This window comes from Lates calcarifer, linkage group LG19, assembly GCF_001640805.2.
Source record: "Lates calcarifer isolate ASB-BC8 linkage group LG19, TLL_Latcal_v3, whole genome shotgun sequence".
NCBI classification, from domain to species: Eukaryota; Metazoa; Chordata; class Actinopteri; family Centropomidae; genus Lates; species Lates calcarifer.
Window position 1 is genome coordinate 9,634,349 of NC_066851.1, and position 20,155 is coordinate 9,654,503.

The following is a 20,155-nucleotide window of genomic DNA, read 5'->3' on the forward strand; positions in this document are numbered from 1 at the left end:
GATAAACAAATCTATATAGTATGTGTGGCCTGAGAGATATTTGTCACAAAATATCTGATATAAATTTGTTTAAATTGAAAAATTATGCACTTTAGCTATGTGATGGAATTCTAAAGTGGTAGCATATAGTGTAAGGAATGGACAATGAGCTGGAGCTGATTGTTTTTTCCTCTGGGGTTAGACGATTTTGCTATTTGTACTTTCCTATGGACTTTCCGTGATCATTTTAAACATGATTGGGTTTCTGTTATTTACAACCAAGCTGTTAATTATATCCATACAGGGGAAAGGGCTCTGGGATATCATCATCATGAAAGCAGTGGGTTTCAAGATCCAAACACTGAACAGATACAAACAGCATGATTTATTATCCTCCATAAAAATATATATATACAATGTTATTGTTGGCATAATAGCCCTTTAAACAAAGGTCACTTAGATAATGTAGCTGTTAGGGCTGTGGCTGAATCAAAATAGTTTTAAACAGGATTCAGAATAGAGGTCCCTGGCTGTAAATCTGTTTATGTGGGTGCTTGTGCAACAAAAGGAAGAACTTAAAAATAAAAAATCATCAGCTTTGGTTTTAGTGATATTTAGCCAAGTCAAGTATTCCAGAGGTTTCTATTTTTGCAACAGTGAGTAATGACAGACATCTAAACAATGGTGGTTCCTAATGTCACATTGTTGGAACATATCTGACAGTGCCAATATAAGCTAAAAGAATGCTGCAAGACTGAGAAACTAGTTTTGTATTGTAGCCAGAGATGTATTGTGCACCTAGGTTAGCAGGTTTAAAGGAGTATTATGAAATTTTTAGTTCAGCCTCGTTCTTAAGGCTAATTGACAATTAAACCAGACACATTGACCACTTACAATTCACTTTATTCATTTCAGATATAGCTTATTTTTCCATCTTATAAAGCCAACACACTGATAACAAAATACCCTCTCTGTTGAATGCTTTAACATTTGAGGCCCACTGAGTTTCATTTATTGCCTTGATACAGACAGAGAAACACATCCCTTGGTCATCAAAACACCAATTCCTGAATGCTTAAAGAGAGTGCGGTGACATCCATGTAGCTTTGAAAAAAAATATTTTGTAAACAAACATGTTTTTGAGAATGTCTCACAAGTGAAAAAAAATGTGCACATGTGTTTTGTTGGACTGGTGAAACTTGGGTTTGGCATGGTGTGGCTGCAGTGCTTGTACAGTAAAACTGAACCCTGGATACATAAAGTTTGTGAAGTGTTCATGGTCACAGCAATGTCTCCTCTTCATCCTTAAGACTGTGAAGGGTGCTCCTTGATGAAAGACTTCCTCCTTCACAAACATGCCAGCCTTTTTTCCCTCCTTTCATCATCACTCTTTGTTTAATGTGTTCATATGCTTTGAGTACAGTAGATAGTGAAATACATTAAATATCATTACATTTATAGTCATACCTGAAATATGGAGAAAAAAAATGTAACTGCTTTACATAGCAATGGTTAAATATATTCTTACATATCACAATTGAGAACATTCACAAACATTTCATATAGTTATATTAGTTTAAATTGACATTTAAAAGATGTAGCTAATTCCTGCACACACCATACATTTACATGCTCAATGGTGGATGTAAAACAAGCACACAGTTACACAATTATGTACAAAATCTGATCAAGTATAGACTATTTTGTAGAACAGAAATGTAATACTTGAGCTTGTAAAGCTTGGGTTCTATCTGCAGCTAATGATACACCTTTCATATTCTTATAGATATAGATATCCATTAAATACCATTATTAAATATGAGAATCTTACAACAGGATTTAGTGCAGGTATGCTGATACTCACTGTTAATGTCATTGGTGGAAAAAAGTGTTTGCTGGCCTTGAGTCACAGTATTGGGACATGCTGTTCATGCTGGGGAAACTAAGCCAAGCAGCTTTCCCCTGAGCTTGGCGCTGACACAGTATTGGAGGGGTTTCAGCGTGAGCCCATAGGAGCAGTCAAGAGTGAGGGGCTCAGAGGGGTCGCTCTCGAAGCTGCACTGGTGCAGCAACACCGCTGTGAATAAGAACACCTCCACCTTGGCGATCTGGTTGCCAATACAGCGTCTTTTACCTGTTGAAAAAATCATCACATTATTGGTTATGTCTTTGTCGAGGGCCCCGTTTTCATTGAGGAAGCGCGTGGGGTCAAAAATGTGGGGGTCCTTCCACTTCAGGGGGTCATGGTTGACGGACCACTGATTGATGAAGACCACCGTGTCTTGGGGGATGTGGAGACCTTCGATAGTGACATCTGAGGTTGTGGAGTGTGGGATGGTGAGCGGGACGAAGCTGGTAAAACGCATAGTCTCGTAGATGAAGGCGTCTATGTATGCCAGGCTGCTTCTGTCCTCCATTGATGGCAGTCTGTCTGGGCCTACCACTTTGTCTATGACCTCTTGCAGTTTGGCTTGCTCGTCTGGGTATTTGACCAGGAGCAGCATGATCCACTGCAAAGCAGTTGATATTGTGTCTTGACCTGCTCCGATTAGATCTGTCACCGTTGCTTCGACAAACTCTTTAGTCAGTCCGCTGTCTTTTCCGTGCTCGATCACATTGATGATGGCATCACTCATGTCCCTGGTCACGTCAGGACTAAAGGACTCTCGGTGCTGCACCACTTTATCTTTCACGAAGGTGAAAAACTCCTCATTGAGGTTTTTGAAGTTTTCATAGAGGCTGCGGACCGGATTAGGGAAGGACTGAAGCCAGGGCATGACATCTACCAGGCTACCTGCCCCTACTGTCTCTCCAAACTTGTCCAGTCTTTTTAACAGGGTCCTGAACTCCAGGTCATCATGTCCGTATCGCTTCCCAAAGCACAGAGCGCACATGATATTAGCAGCAGCTACTGTAAATTTACGAGCAGGCTCAAAATACCGTCCATCAGTGCTCTGCCGCAAAAATATCTGCACCAGTTCCATGGCCTCAGCTGTAACCTGTTGCTCAAAGGCTGTTTTGGTCAGACTGTTTGCAGAGGAAAAGGCTCTGAGGCTTGACTGGGCAATTTTCCTGTGTGCTTTCCACTGTTTGCCGTAATTAGAAAATGTCACACTCCTGCCTCCAGAGATCATCTGGAAAGAGGCAAAGTTTGGTCTGCCTGCAAACTCTGTGCTTTGCTCTATCAGAGCCTGACGTATCGCCCGGTGTCCATTCAGAACCACAATATCACTGCAACCTAGTCGTATCTGGTATACATTGCCGTACTTTTTGGCCAGCCTGGCAAAGGTGATGTGAGGCATCTGGCCCAGCTGCATGGCGTTGCCCACCACAGGCCAGGCGAAGGGTCCCGGCAGTCTTCTCTTGAGCCTGAGGTTCCTGACCCACAGACAGGCTTCCAGACAGAAGAGGAAAATGAAGGAGGCGACCAGAGCAGGCTGGACCTGTCCACTCCACTCCCTGATGATGCTGCTGCCCTTCACACCAAACTCAGTGTCCAGTGCCATTGTGGCAAAGTCTTCTACACACTTGTTCCTCAAAAAAGAAAAAAAGAGAAAAACAAATCACTTTTCAACAAAGTCTGCTCAGTGGTGTGTTTGGAGGGGGAAAAAACCTAACAAAGCTCTTGTATATCCACGTCAGGTGAGGAAAATATGTCAGATATGTCAGTCAAATGCCAGTGAGGTCATAAAAATAAAAACTTGTAATAACTGATAGATGAAGTGAGTTAGGGTGAAGTTTTTTTGCCAGTCTTTTCATCAAGATTTAAGGCTTAAGTGCCTGCTGTTTGCCTCACTCTAGCGTCTTATATGTTTTGCAGTTGGTGGGCAGGGCTCAGGATAACTTTCATACTCCTCCCATTGTGGTAGCCCTGCAGACCCCACTATATTATCTCTCTGCTGTCGGTCGCTCATGGAGGCGCGCACTTGTGTGGGGGGGACACCGTGAGCGTGCAGCGTGAACGACCGCCGTCCTCTCCGCAGGAAAAGAGAGAGAGAGGGAGAGAGAGAGAGAGAGCAGCAACTGGTGACCGATTCAGTAGGAAACGTGTCGAGCCAGTTTGTTTTACTAATTGGAAGGACTGGCAGAGTTTGCACATTTCAAAGTGCATCTTTCTAATATGATTTATTTTCTGGCTGCAGAAGACTCAGCGGGCGCACTTTGGCTAGAAAAAACTGTTTGCATACGGTTTGTCCAACTCTTAACTGAGTTTATAGTTTCATTTAAATTAATTGTTTTAAATATATTTAACCGTAATTATATTTTCAGCTGCGTGACCGCGAAATTATGTATTTAGGTCGTAAATTAGCCGATATTATGATCTGCCTAAAACTTAGTTTGCACGCTTAAGTAGTTTAATGCATCATCTGTAATTTAGAGTCACTGAATTTAATCATATCTAATCTGTGCGCAGCAGCGTGCCCTCATTGACACGCTTAAATATATGTTTTGTTTTTATGGAACAATGCAGTGATCTTGAAAGCCAAATTTGTTGTTACGTTGTGTTTTCCTCTGATTCTTTCTCTATAAGCCCTCCATGTTAACTGTACAAAATATTCGTTTTGCTAGTTTATCATAAAAACACAATTAGTGCCAAATATAATTGAGAATTTTTTTTTTATTTATATCAAATTTTCAGAATTAACACAGAAGAACAACAGCAATCTGAAAGTTGTTTAAACAACTAAAATGTCATAGCCAAGCATCTTTCATGTTATACAAAAAAATTAAACCACCCCATTTGAAAAATATTGCACACCAATTTCAATCATCCCTATGGAAATGTCACGATTATGTAATTGTTCTTTCTTTCTTTCTTTCTTTCAAATCAGACTCATTATTCACCTCAGCTTCTGAATGTGGCAGGATAATTTGACTGGAATCTCACACAACAAACTAACAAACTAACTCAGTCTGGACAAGCCATGAAATATTGATACTTGAATTTGTTACAACATCTTGTTTTTCCCCAACACATAAAACTGCAGTTTTGCATGAGACGCCAGGTTACATCATACCACAACAAACTTCAGGTGCCCCCCCCCCACCCCCCCCAAGCTGTGGTTATCATTTCAAGCAACAGTCCTCAGAAATATGGGGCAATTTAGAGGAAAAAAAAGAAAGACGAAGCACATTTAATTGAGGACAAACAAAAGAAAATCTGAGGCCAAATTTTGGTTATATTCAACTTTTGGTTGCCTTGGGTAATAAATCATGAGCTCTGTCTTTGTTATAGTTGCACAATCACGTTAGGTATGAGTCAGGAGTTTTGTACTTAAATCTTTTGTCAGATAGATAGATAGATAGATAGATAGATAGATAGATATCCTTGGCTTTCATCACTGAGACTTATCAAACTCTAAATTTTGTTGATTCTATTAAACTCTCAGTTAAAAGTGACATGATTTCCCAAGGCAAAACATTTCCCTTCTCTGCGCGGAAGACAAAATTTGTTTCTAGTTTTCCCACCAACTGTGAAGTTTATTTTTGCATGGAGGTAATGACCCTAATTGAAGGTACTAAAACATTTCCGAAGTAAAGAGAAGTAAGTCAGAGGGGACAGAAACTTCACTGCCACACAGGCACAGGCAGTCATTATTAGCTGGAGAGGAGGATGGGCGAGGAGGAGGAGGAGGAGGCTGAGTAACAGAAGAGGAGGATGATGGCAAATGTTGAAAATTATATTTAATTTACTTTTCAAAAAAATGTGTTATACAACAAATATTAGACGTGCAAATCATTTTCCATGATGGAGTAAATAATAAGCTTCAGGTCTGTTTGACCAATTATTTAAAAAAAAAAAATGAAGATAAGGAGGCAGGAGAATTTATTGTTATGTATAAATCTGAGTTATAGTCATGCAGTACACATATTTCATCAGTCAAACAGAACACTCATCATGCACTGTCAGTATATTTCACCGAAAGGTTCCGTTGCTTCCGCTGCAACAGTCAGATTAAGTGACTGGATCTGCAAAGCAAGCATTTCACTGCTTCAATAGATATAACATGAAGTTATTATACTGACACAATCCACCCACGTACTCACAAACAATAATGTATAACAATTTATGATTTAATAAACTGACAAATAGCAGGTCTTATTGGCACAGCATGTTCAAATTGTGGGAAAAAAATCAGAAAGGCAGCAATAAAAAGGAACTTAAGTGTAACTAAATTATGTGTTATGTGTCGTTCTCTCACAATAATGGTCCTTAAACAGCCTTTCACAGATATGGGGAGTTTTGCTGGTCCAGAGCTGTGCCTGAGAGCTGTTTGTCTTGAGAAATGCGGTGTGGCTGAGCACCAAAGCCTCCAGAATGATTCCTCGGTTAACCAGAGACATAGCAATGTCTTCAGATACACGGCGTGCACTGGGGATGACTGTTTCTTCTCTATTCCTATAGGGGGAATCCCCCCCCCCACACCTCCACCGACACCACCACCACCACCACCACCCGCCACTACCTCCTCCTCCCCCTTGCTTGAGTCTGCTCCTCATACACATGTGGCCACTCGCATCCCCATCACGCTAATTAGAGCCAGGTTTGTGGCTGAGGAAGGGGGTGGCTTGGGGTTGGTGGTGGTGGTGGGGGGAAGGGGGGTGGGGTGTCGTGTGTGCGTTTTGCGTGTGGCTGCTGTGTTTGCCTGTGATTACCCCTTGTAACCTGGCTGTGAAAGGTTGGCCCTGACCCTGCATTGACTCTGACTGAGGGGGAGGTAGTCAGAGGGAAGGGGGGGGCGGGTTGTTTGGAGCTGGGCAGGGCAGAGGCGGGGATGGGGTCTATATGGCGCTGCATGCCGTGCTAGCGGGTGGGCGCTCGCTGTGTGGAGACAGGACCAATGGTAGACCAGGCTGCCCCGGCTCTGGAGCTAATCATTGTTTACTAGTCTCATTTCCACTTCTCAGTGAGCTACTGTCACGCACAGCACCGACAGGGAGGAAGGAAGAGGGAAGGGGGGGGTGGATAGGGGTTTGGGGTGTTGAGGGGGGGCAGCAGGGAGAGGAAAGCCAGGGGTCCAACAGGCAGTTGGGGAGCTGGTGGGACTTAGGAAAGGGAAGAGGAGAGGGAATACAGGAATTTGCGTGAAGCTTTATTTTTTTTTTTTTCGTGAGAGAACAAAGGTGAGCCAAGACCTAAAAAGCTGCAGCCAAAAACAACCCAGACAAACCAGTAAACAAACCAACAAAAACATCCTCTGGGCCAGAGCCATCTCAGGCGGCCAGGAGGTAACCACCGGACATTGCTAGTTAGAGATGGTGATGTTTGAAATGAGAGCGTTTTCGCTTGCCAGACCACAATACGAGGAAAGAGAGATACTTGGAAAAAATGTCAGTGTCTGACCTGATTGTTGTTTGTCTGTAAAAAAGCCTGAGAAGAGACAAGCAAAGACACAATTCACTTCAATGGGGTACCACTAAATGGACTAGTGGCTGAAGCGGTGTAAGTAAGCGGTACTTTCACATATGCAAAAAGAGATCAATCTCAACACTGGGTTATTGACTTCAGCTCTTAAATCTTAGAGGTCATTCTTTAAATGTGAAAAGGAAACTAATTTGTTTTGTGGAGGCCTTTGTTTAAAACCTGTTAATACTGAACTTAAAGCTGCAGTAATCAATAATTTTATATAAACAACGGATCAAACGACTGTAGGTGTCGGTCATACTGATGAAGCCATAGAGAATTTTTCACCCAACTCTGCAGAACTTCTCAGCTCTGTGGAGCATTTTAGTGTCTTTCAGCTTACTGTTTTGGTTTTGTGGCCCTTTACCAAAAGCAAAAAACAATTGGTTTGGTTCAGTTTCATTGCTCTCACTAATTAATTCATCTCTAGCTACGACTGGGAGCTGTTTTCAGTAGCTCATAAATCCTCTGTATGCTACCTGCCCTGCACCAAAAGTCAAAAAGTTAGCAACTAGCTTGTGCAGCATAGCTAAAGAGCCATATATTTCTCCCTGGAGTTAATTGAGATGAAAACAGAGCTAGGGGAGTAGATATTGGACTTACTAATTCAGTAAAAACCTAATGTTGTTCTGTGTCTGCTGGATCTGTAAATAGGCAACTGCTTGTTAATATATTCTTCATAGCAACTTTATAAAATGAGAATGTCAGTCTCTGTATGTTATAACTTGTTGTACTGCCCCCAAGTGGTCAAAAATATCACTTCATATAGATATACCATTGATGGTTTTTGTATTATTCAAAGACAAATGCCTCAATATCATGATGATCCAGAAGTTGGAAACTGATGATTTTTATCCAGAATCAAAATGGTTAAAACTGTGTGCAATATGAATGGGAAATGTTGTGCTGAAGGCAAAAATCATACTTTTGTGAAAAGGTCTACACTTAGATTGAATTATATTCTAAATTCTTGTTTGATATTGTTAGAAAAAAAGGGTCTAACAAAAGAAAAAAATCACAAAGCAGTTATACACAATGACCATTCTGGGTGTATTGTGTTACATACATTTCACCACATACAGCACATTGAACCCCCAGTACACAAAACAAGACTGAATTATTGAGATTCAGTTCCTTGTTTGTGTACTTGTCAAAACCTCCATGGTTTCATTTGTTTAAAAGCAGTTTCACAATGAAAAGAATTCATGGCGAGGTTCAGACTGCTTTATATAAGATGGGGTGAAATATGGGACCACAGCAGCTCCAGTGTCCTGTGTTCATTTTAATTTGGAATAAAAGAGAGAAAATACCGTGCTAAGGAATCTGGTTATCTTTGATAGCGTTGTTGTGTTAGACCTGCTGTGCCTAAAGATGTGACGCTGCAGGCGATATCAAACATCCCACATTAGAAAGAGGAGAGGACCACTTTTAGAAAATGCTCTCCTGGAATGATTTAAGGTCCTTGGTTAAACCATGAAAACATGGGATTCAGACCTTTTTCCAAAAGTATGATTTTTAGCCTTAGCCCAATATTTTCTTACACATACTGCCCTTTCATGTGGTTCTGTAGTTGAACATTACAGCAACACAGTCAAGGTTAGGGCTTTGATTCAACCCGGTGACCACCCACACTACACATTTCTCACACTTGTAGAACTGCAGGGTAGTTAAGAATTTATCAAAAGGGAAATATTGATGGAATAACATTATCCAGATTCTGAAATACTCTTCCAAAGTGGCACACAGTAATTTCATTCAAGATCCTAAGGCATGAAGGTTGCTCTTGCAGAATTTTAGTTCAGATTTCTGCATCACTATAAAAACTAATGATATTAAACTAAGAGTTGGCACCAAAGAGACTGAGTAAATGCAGTTGCCTCACAAGAATTTTCAGTAAGGTCTCACATAAAGCAAGCAACTGCAGACAAATCCTAAATTCTTCTATTATTAATCAAGTAACTTATTAGGATAATAGCCTATGTTTCTTTCCCACACTGCTCCCAGACTGGACACTTTCCCTCTACACTGTGTGCAGGCTGCGTGATAGATCTTCACTTAATGTGGCACCCATGACAGGAGCCATGTATTATGTACAGTATAGGGATATTTGTTTCTAATCCCGTTGGGGGTTTTTTGCGTGCTAGGGGGAGAGGAGTGGGGATGAGCTTGCGTGCCATGCTGGCCTGGCGTGCGCGGAGCTCGGTCACTGAACTCCGGCTTCCCCGGGGAGTGGGGGTGGTGGGGAGGAGGTGTGTGTCTGTGTGTGTGTGTGTGCATGCGGGGAGGGAGCTGTACTGAGAGATTAAAATGAGACGAGGGAGAAAGCACAAGTAGAAATGGCTTCCAGATGACCCCGTCTCCGTGAGCTCATCAGAGACAGGCTTAGACATCAGTAAGACACAGTTCGCTAAGCATTTCCCACCTTCTGCCCGATGAAAGACCCTCATAAGCTTATTTAATACTGAGAGAAAACTGGATGACACTGTAAAGTTATAAGTAGTTAGTCTAAGGATTTAAAAGAACATAAAAAGGGGGGATTTGGACACTAAATTACATCAAATTACAGTCCAGATAGGCAATGAATAAGTGCAGTAACCTATGATGGAAGACAACATTACAGTGACAGCTCACTACAACTAAATCTGGATATTATTTTGAAATTTTCTTCAGACACGCCACTCTGATTTTCGCTTTGAACTTTGACTCCCTTTGCATGTTTCAGCTCAGTCATCCATATAACTTTGTAGAACGATGTGGGCTGTGTATCATGACATTCTGTATTTTATGTTTTGTTTTTATCCAAATTTCTCTCAATTTTGGTTTTGGAAAAAAATTGTTTGGTTCGAGAGAACTTTCATTTCGAAAAATGTGGCAGCTTTGGTGTTGGGGTCTCACTGTTCCACCATTAAATTATTAAATTATTCCTAAGGTGCGTGAATGTGCGTGAAACCTTATTAGAAGATTATTCCAGTCTTTTTGACCTAAAATGTAGGGTTTCAACCTACGTGCTGTTAAAATTGATGGTAAGATTAGGCCCAGGTTTGCTTCTTTTTTTAAAGTTAAGATTGCTACATCTGTCATCCATCGACCATGAAATGCAACCTTTAATGTACCGTATGTCTTATTATCTTTACAGTGGAGAAAGATAGGAAAGATGGACAGCATTATCAGTAAGAGTTTGACATAAACTTCACTCCCTGAGCCACCAGAATACACATATACATATGCTCTGTAATGCATGGAGTATCCAAAACCCTCACAGTACAGTTTCTTATTGAAGTATATTACTTTTGAGTCATTGTAATGATTTTAATATGCACTCTAACCATATTCATCACATTTTTAGACTACTACATTTCATAAATGCACTTTTTTGCGATTAATCTTTCGTACAAATTTGACAACATCTGTTACTTATCTCACCTGCTTCAATTAAATGATGTTATCATAAGCTGCTGAGAATCATTAGCTGTCAGAGTTGTACTTACTTTAAATTCCTCACTGACTTTGCGATACATGGGCGACTTTGCAAAGATACTCAAAAGAAATCCACCTTGAAAAATAAATCACTTACACATGGAGAAGTTCCATACACAGCTGGAAACTAAAAAGACAACACTTGTCTGTTATATTTTCTGAAGCTAATCCACTGATCGTGAGGAGAGTCATCTTGAATTTCATTTTTTACACTGATTTGACAAAGATGTTGCTGTCAGTGCACCAGACCTGGTCAAAAAGGCCTGTTTTCCTTTGTAGAACAATAATATAAATAATAATAATAATACAAATACAGAAGATAATGTTAAAGGAGACAGGAAAAGACAGCAGCTGAGGATATAAGTAAACTTAGGTGATGGGTTCTTGGTGTGCAGAAGTTTTAAAATTACAGTTCCTAAAAATCTGGACAACATGGACAGCCAAGTTAAAAGGTGTCAGGGTGGCAGACCACGCTTAAGTCTGTGTACACCGTGTGATCAAGATGTTCCAGGTTGCAAGGCCAAGCTTACATATTTGGAAGCTACTGAGTTTATAGTTCCAGATCTTTTACAGTCTTTCTGGGACAAAGAGTTCAAATTGATTTTCCAGAGCACTACCTGTTTGCCTTTGCTCTGCCCTATTCTTCACTTCTTTTTAGCTGTCTTCAGTCGTTATCCAGTGTTGTTTATTTAATGTTACAGTATGCTACTTTGCTAATATTCACACTCCATAGCACGTAAAATTATATTTTTACTCTGACTCACCTGTGTGTACATTACAGTAACATCATCTACAGTATGTTAGTCGTAAATGCAGAAACATAAAAAACAAAATACGATATGTTTGATGCACAGATGATACATGAGAAAAAAGACATACAGCATTGGTTCCTGCTGCATGGTAGATTCTTACATATTGTAAATAATTGTAGAAAGACATATTATACATCAGGATTATATTGTAATTTTAGAATTAAGGCTTTATTTTAAATATGAATGGTCTTGATTTTAGAGACATCAGCTCCCAAGGTCAAGAATGACCTTTATCCATTACAACTGAGCACACAGAGATGTGGTAGAAAGCTCCAGAAAAAAATTGTTAGGATACTGACTGCTCTGAGACTTCAGAGATTTAAAGTTTAAAAAGTTAAAGAAAAAAATTTGCGGTCACAGTAATGGCTGGTGTTCACATAACCCACATCGAGTTGTTCAAACTTCTGATTGGAACTCAAATACTGAACATTTTAGATCCTATCTTTTTATTAGGCTGGCTATGGCTGCGCAGTTTATTCAGTATTCATCCAAAAACATTTTAAACTGTCAAAATAGATAATGTAACTGCAAATGTATACTTGAGTGTAATTTACCACAATAAGTACCTAAAATATCTGTCAAGAAGTGCACAGAGAGGGTGATTATTCCAACTTCTGCACAAATGCATGCAAGTCTTTCTCAACATTCAGAGCTCTGCTCAGGTTACTCAGAGTTTGTGTCATTGTTAGTCAAATCATTGCACCCCTGAGCCCCTGTTGAGTGAGAATGAGCATTACTCAGTATTCTCATGACAACTAAGAAAGATGAGAGGTTGTCATGCAAAATGTTGGTGTGTTTGCTAGAACTTTGAAGATGCTTTTCTTTCTCCATTAAACTTGGAAAGCAGCTCGTCTCTTGATACCCCGAAATTCTACATCATCTGTAGAGCATCTGCTCAGTTTGCTGTGATATGACATGAAGTAGGTTTTTCTTCTTTGGATATGACACAGGATGTTCCTGTTTCTTCTCCATACTTCTTACTGAATCACATATTTATGAGCTGTTTTGTCTCCGTCTCTCTTTGAGACAGACTGTCCCAGGCTGGGATCCCTGCAGGTGGGGAGCCTGAGCTGGGCTGATCTGGGCTGAGGGGGCCAGTGGCTCAGCCACAGGCGCACTGAACATTACGTGCAGTATGGATACTACCAGCGGGTTGCTCTTCTCATTGTGTAATTGGGCGGATAATGTTCCGTGATTCCCACTCTTTTGCACTTCCATATGTTCCACTTGAGCAGCTCGGCGCATTTTAGTATCCTGAAAATGAAGCCGGGGTCAGCGAGCGGTCGGGTTACCCCCCTTCACTGCTCCAATTCTGGAGATGAGGTGATGGTAGCGGGACAGGGACCTCAGAGGGCAGAGTTCCTGTCCTAGGCTCTCTGACATCTTGCTGTAGTGTCATTGGTACACACACATCACTGCAATATTAAGGCAGAAAATGTAACTTTCCTTGTGTTTCAGTTCATCCATCCTGTAAAAGTTATTGGCAGACTGGACAGAATAAGATATTAAGAATTAAAATAATCTTGCATTAAAAAACAAAAAGGACAAACATTTAAAATCTGTTTGTTATTCTGCTTAATTGGAGCAAGCAGTAGAGGAAAGTGTGAAATAAGTGTTTGTGGGTGGCCTTGTATTTGGTGCTTTATGTACCACATGCCTCATTTGCACACCACAGCGCTGTGTATCTGGGATTGTAAATTGTAAAGCAATTGCAGTGGAGCAGAACCTTTAGTAAAACCAGGGAAACCACTTTAATTTCTTTGAATCACGACAGCTGCCAACTGCTTTCCAGTTTTGTCAGCTTTTGTAATTTTTCTGAACTGTGATGGTAGTTTTAGGGCCATCTTCCTGACACTGATGCAGCCCCTTTAGCTAGACTAACATTTCAATTGTCTCAAGTCTTGAAAATCCTCTTATAACTCATATGCTTCTATTTATCTACGCTCCTTTATTTGTGATTGGCATAGATTCACAAAGGGAAACTGCTCTGTCTTTTCATAAAATCTTTGACGGTTGTCAACCCAGTTATCATAGTTCATCCTTGTTAGTTCAGTTTCAGTCCACACTTACTACAGAGACTGAACCTCTCTCACATGAGCTGGAGACATTCAATCCCTCATCGCCGCTGCCTGAGCAGCACAGATCTCTCGAACAAGCTGCAGAAGTGTTTATACTTAACGTCCACGAGTGCAGAGAGAGTGATTACAGTTCTTAGAGCGAACTGACGTAAAATAACAGTGTGATCCTTGGAGATGAGACAACTCCGGCAGCCTCTTGCCCTCCTGCCGCTCTTCAAAAGTGAGAGTTGTCATATTGGGCTTTAGGTGACAGATGGCCGTGACCGCCTCACATTTCCAAGGGTCAGGCCTTTAGCTGCACCAGAGCATTTTTTTTGTGCTTCAGAAAGGAAGAGAACAGCAACGTGTGGCTCTCATATGGTTGATTTTATGTATTTGTCCGCCCCCCCCCCCCAGACCCTTTGTTCTATTGTTGTTGTTTTTTGCACAGATGATGATTAACAATATAAAACAACATCCTCTGATTTACAAGTAAAAAATTAATCTCAGATACTTCTAATTTTCTGTTCTTTTTTTGTGGTGTTGTTGTTGGTCACTAGTTTGTTTGCATGAGCAATACAGCTATACTATGCTTTCTTGTATAAATTAGACAAGCAATCAAGAAGTAAACTTTTTTTGAGCTGACATCATAGCTGCAACCGAGATGAATCAGATGATTCTACACAGACATGCTTTACACTATTCAGTCTGGCTCTAGACAAGAGATGAGGACTGATGTCTGACTCTTAATAATTTGGAGTGAATAAACTGGGATACAGAAGACAACGCCAAGAACTCTATTTACTGACTAAATGCACTTTCTGTAGCACATGTATCATGTAGCATCATCATTCACCAGTCACAGCTGCACTGGAGTCCATCTCATCCCCTCCGTTGGACTGCAGCGCACCCCGTGGCCTAGCCCATGTGGAAATAAAGTGGAACCATTGACCTGTTCACAGGCATGCATACTTACTTATATATACTGATGCAATGTAAGCAGACATAAGGATGCTTTTGAGCAGTCATCCATATGCAAATAGACACATGGTGTTCATGTAAAAAGGTCTGCTTGTGTGATTGAAACGCTTATATCATTACCCTCTCTCTTTAATGTATAGTCAGCCTCAGGAATTTTGTGCTCTAGAAAAAAATACATTTACAATGATCGTATCTCAGCCATGTCCTCTGTTTAGGTATGGGAAGAGTTCAAATGCTAGACTCAGTGGATTTTTGTCTATATAAGGCGTGTTCTTTTTGGTGCTACAGTCATTTATGGGGGAATGTAAACACATAGCTGTTAGCAGACCAATAGCCATTAGCAGTACTATTGTTCAAGGAGAGAAAGTCTAAATGGACAGGGGCAATGTGCTTTGACGCTGACAGATGCCCAGTTGGATTACATTGCAACAGCTGTTGGCAGTGTACTGTCCTTGTTCAATATTGCACTGATTCCAAAGATTTTTGCCCGTATCAATCATTTACACACAAAACATAAGGAAATAAGGCCCAGGTTCAAAAATACCAGAGTTATCCTTTTAGTCTGTCATTTCATTTGATTTGGTCATCCTGATTTCACACCAGAAAAGTGAGACACTACACATTGTGTGCATTTTACACCTTTCTCATCCTCTCATCTGTGGCCTCCACATAGATATGCTCATATTTTTCTTGTCTACCTCTTACTTGAGTGGACTAGACAGAGTGGAAAGAGGAGGTAGTAAATTATCAATAAAGAGAGTGAAGAAGCCCTATTTCTCTGAGGAATTTGTCAGATTCTTGTTAATTTGCAGAACAGACCCCGAAAAAGTTCAATCAGCCAGGAACACTGGAGTCTTGTTTTTATGGTTTTTTTAAACGAGTCCTGCAGGCATAGCTGGAGTGAGTGGCACTCTGTCATTGTGTGGGAGCAATTTCACAGACATGCAATGAAGACCAATATTGGCCCTGTATTTCATATGGGATGATATGCTTTTTCCTCCACATTTGATATGCTTTGGTAATTTATTGACATTATTACTAGAACCACAGGGAGGAGTTGCACTTGAGGCTGAGTTGCATATTTTGTGAAAAATACAGAGATAACCGAATAAAGAAGTCATGTTATTCTTGTGCAATAAAATGCTTATATATATATTCTAAGTTAGATACAAACACAACATACTGTACATTTTGTTAAGTGTAGGTCTACAGATAACTGAATGAATGGTGCGATCTGAGACGTGTGTTCTACCATGCCCAGGCTTCCCATGGAGGCAGACCCAGACACAAACAACCTTAAAGTTTGACCTTCTTACCCTGTCCCCCTACATGCCCTGCTGCCCCCTCTTCCTTCTTGCACCCACCACTGAAGGTGATACATTTCTAAATCCCAAAGTTTCTGTAGGGAAAGGCGGGGGCTGCCTCCCAACCTAAATAGCTTAAGAGAGAACAGTCTCGGCGGAGTCCCCCATGCACAATGTATTCCATATGCTCACTCAGAAGCCAAGAGGCACCCTATACTTCACATCTGGCACGGACCACCTATGCTAGCTGACAGATTCCTCCTCAGACCATCAGACTGGTCTGCCTCTCAGTGGAAGGAGGCTGGCCTCATCAGTGATCTCGTCCTTCTTTTAATGTTTGTATTTGTTTCAGAACTAAAGACATACAGGGACAGTGAGTTCACGCAAATGGACGTGATTACTTCCTGTAAATTGCTTTCTATCTATCAACCCTAAATTTATGAAGGGGGGAGGTTTTTTTTGTTTGTATGTGTACGTGGATTTGAATGAGTTGCCTAGTGTTTTTGGTCTTAAGGTGTCAGTATGCTTCATATGAAGTGCTTGTTGGGTTGTCGAACAGTGCCTGAAACTGTATCCAAAGATTTTTGAAACTTTCTTACTCCATACAGCAACTGCCCAGGTGTGCATAGGTGAGAGAGTAAGCAGCTTTTTAACTCCTCTCCCAAGCTTATAGTCAAGTTAATGGACTTTGCCGCTGTTATACTGTCCTTACACTTGGGAAAAATGACGACATGGACCTTTATGCTCTTTAAAACTGCTTTTCATGGAGGGTTAACTGAGGACAGAGTGCGTGTGAGTAAGACAGATCTGACTTCTTAGCCTGCCACTCTGAGGTACGCTGAGATCACCAGAGTTGTTTTGTAAGACTCCTCTAAAAGGTGAACAATATCTTCTCCCTCTCACTTTTTCACCCTCTGAGGAGAAGGAGAGGATTGCTCCTCTCTTTCTCCTTCTTTGTTCCCTCGCTTTATTACCTCCGTCAGCCCTAATTTGGGTTGATGGGATGGCTGTTGCATGACAAGACACATGTCTGGGCCCCTGCGTGAGAAGGCTGGCTCGCTCTTGCTGGGCTTGTTTTCTTTGCGTGACCATGTCCCTCCCTCTGTCACTCCTGGCACCTCCCGGCAAGCCCCCCCTCTGACCCCGTTCATGCCCTCGTTAGCTGGCATGTCGCTGGTTTATTTGCTTTGGCTAGCCGCCCGTGTGAAAGGCACATTCTGACCACGCTCAGGGAGGGGTCATCTCTTGAGTGGAGGTGTTGGTGGAGGTGGTGCTGTGTGTGTGTGTGTGTGCGCGCTCAGAGGTGGAGACAATCCAAAGGGGAAGGGGGTGGGGGGTAGGATGAGCAGCTTAAAGAGCTCTGTGCTTTGCATGTGCGTGGTAATGTGTGGCTGGTATATTTGAGTGTGTGACCCCTCTGCTTGGTCAAAGGGAAATATGCCCCACTGTAACTGCTTTTGAGGAATGACATGCACAGGCAGGTCACTCAGAGTTTATCGTCCCTCTTGCTGTCCACTGAGAGTGCAGGAGAAAAGGGAGCATGAAGATCGTGGCGGTGTGTGGAGATTTAACTTGTTCCCACTCATGTAATCCAACAAATGCTCACGCTAACATTCATGTCTCTGCACATTCCCTCTCCTGCCAAATTTCCCCTATTGTATTCTGAGCGGGTATACAGATACAGATTGGGGCAATGGGACAAGACTAACACGAATCTGCAAATAGGGTTCATGCAAGGCAGTTGCATTTAAAGACTTCTCCCACACCGGCTGCTGAACCAGCACAGATTCTGTGCAGCCCCACAGCACACTGAGATGATACAGGGGGGAGTAAAACTTAGGTAAATTCAGAAAAACTAACTTTGAAGTTACTTAATCACATTACAAACACAGTTTAAAAGTGGGTCATGCCACTGGGACAGTGACTTCACCCCCTTAGCATCCACATCCAAAAACTTCTGTTTTGAAAACTCTTTTCTTGTGTAACTTGTCCCACAAAGTGGTAGAAATAAAAAAGTTTAATAGTTAAATAAGACGTTAAAGAGGTTGCTTTGCAGTTCGGCTGCACAGCCTGAATGACATTTAATTTCAACATTTGTGTGTGCTACTTACAGTAAGGAGAAAGAGCAATGCACTGTCCGTTGTCAACTATTAAAAAATCTTTAATTGTCTTAAGGGTTAATACTGTATCATTTACACATTTGTTGAAATCATGTGAACCTATGAAAACTAAATTTAATTCTTTCTCATATCTGGTAGGAGAACACTCCCAGGATTGATTCAGATCAGACACTTAACTTCCCAGGTCTATGTAAGCTATTAATTTCCTGGTATCTAAAATGACTTGGCCTGCTAATGAATAATCCACCAGAATTAGGGCTGATACTGGCCCAAAGCTGGCCAAGCGCTGCTAACTGGGGCTGATTCAGCCAATATCATCCCAGGTGCCCATCCCAAAAACTCATTAGAATCTGGCAGCTGTATATGGGCCAGAGCTTGACACATTTCCTCCAGTTCCAGGACATGCTTGACTGCTCTAATTCAACTCTAATGATGCCCAAATTGGCAGGGCTACCTGTGTTTTAATAAACTTCTTCACAAGAGAAGAATTTCTCTATTGGACAATCCTGCAATATTACTTTTAACAGCAACATATTTTTGTTTGTTTTTGTACAATATCAACTTACTACATCTCGTAATGGCAACTACATTGTAGTTAAGATCAGGGAAAACCTGTGGTTATGGCAAATAAGAAGTCCTCACGCTTAGGCAACTAAAACCCTTGTTTAAGGTTAGGTATTTAATAAGAGAACAAACTTTATTAGGTCTATAACAAGACAACTACTTCCAGTCTCCTACATGAAATGTGCCGCTCTCCCATCCACCACTCCAACCATGTATTTACTTTCTGCCTTGCTACATATTGGACCACTACTCCTGCAATGAGTTGTGTTGGCATGGGACATACAATGCGGATTCATCCAATATGGACGTAATTCCGAGACATACTAATGGCTCTGATATATCCACAATCTTATCCCCACCTGGCTGCCCTGTAACAATAGGAGTTGCACAAGTAGGCACAAAAGCAGTGCTCATACATATGCCTTAGGCAATTTCAAATTTTGCAATAATTAGATAAATAAAGCTATTGAGAGCAGGAGAAAACAGCATGTAAGCACATGTGGTCCTAATTCCCTGCATGCAGACTGAGTTTCACTGGCTGTGTTGATTTTACTCTCCACAGTGTTGAGTGGACTATCACTAGCTCAACACAACAGCATAATGCGACTGGTGTGGGAAATCATTCGAGTTATTGCATCTAATTCCACCTGGTGCAGGTTAAAGTGCACACACAGACTCAGGGAACGTCAGCTGACGTCACTTCCCACTAATCCTTTAAGTCCAAGATGAGACATGGTGAACAGCAGCAAGAGGAGGCCCATAAATCAAGCAGGATGTCAGGACAGCAGGATAACACAGCCTGACATAGTCACAAGTATGTTCCAGATTAACCCCTGCCACCACTTCAGTCAGTACCTCTGCTGGGATGGAATCGCTTGGAGCTGTCTGGCTCTGGACTGGAAGTGATGCTTTGGCTGTAAACACAGACACTGGTCTCTAACAAGAAGCTGTGGAACAGGAAGAAGCCCAGCGATTCATACTACCCTTTGGTCTCTTATATTCCCAGCACAGAGTTGTGAAATGTTCACATGATGATTTTTAAACACATTATTACTGACCGACTGCTGCTTCACAGGGGTAAAACCTGTCTTTCATTGCATGTATTAAATGGACACAGTCAAAGCAGCATGTTAAGAAGATTTATTTGCTCCAAATGAACACTCATCAAGCCTAAATTGTGCGGTTTGTCCAATACGATTTTGTGAAAGAGCTGGACCACATATTGGGACAATACACGAAGCACTTAGAAGAGCCACATCCTTATGTTCTGAGACTGCCATAAATGACAAACAAGAGACATTAAAAATGAGCCATGGAGAAGATGAAAAAACAACCTTCCTCTGCTGTTCCAGGAAACAAACTTTTCTGGTGGTCTCTCACATTAAACTGCCACTAACCCAAATGCAAACACACAGATACAAACAAGATTTGATTAGGACTGGCACAAGAGTGGATG

At 41.3% G+C, this 20,155-nt stretch overlaps 2 protein-coding genes across 3 annotated transcripts in view; one reads left to right on the top strand and one right to left on the bottom strand.

Annotated features, from left to right (window-relative positions):
• Positions 1-20,155, top strand: part of bmf1 (BCL2 modifying factor 1) — a 78,861-nt gene that overhangs the window by 11,623 nt on the left and 47,083 nt on the right. The window lies entirely within an intron of this gene.
• Positions 862-4,114, bottom strand: LOC108892453 (cytochrome P450 1B1-like). The gene has a single exon (XM_051078177.1). The coding sequence runs from the start codon at positions 3,483-3,485 to the stop codon at positions 1,908-1,910; it is 1,578 nt and encodes a 525-aa protein (XP_050934134.1). The 5' UTR covers positions 3,486-4,114; the 3' UTR covers positions 862-1,907.

Bases quoted from the DNA above. Each gene is read 5' to 3' on its own strand.
- LOC108892453 (XM_051078177.1), bottom strand. From the start codon at position 3,485: ATGGCACTGGACACTGAGTTTGGTGTGAAGGGCAGCAGCATCATCAGG.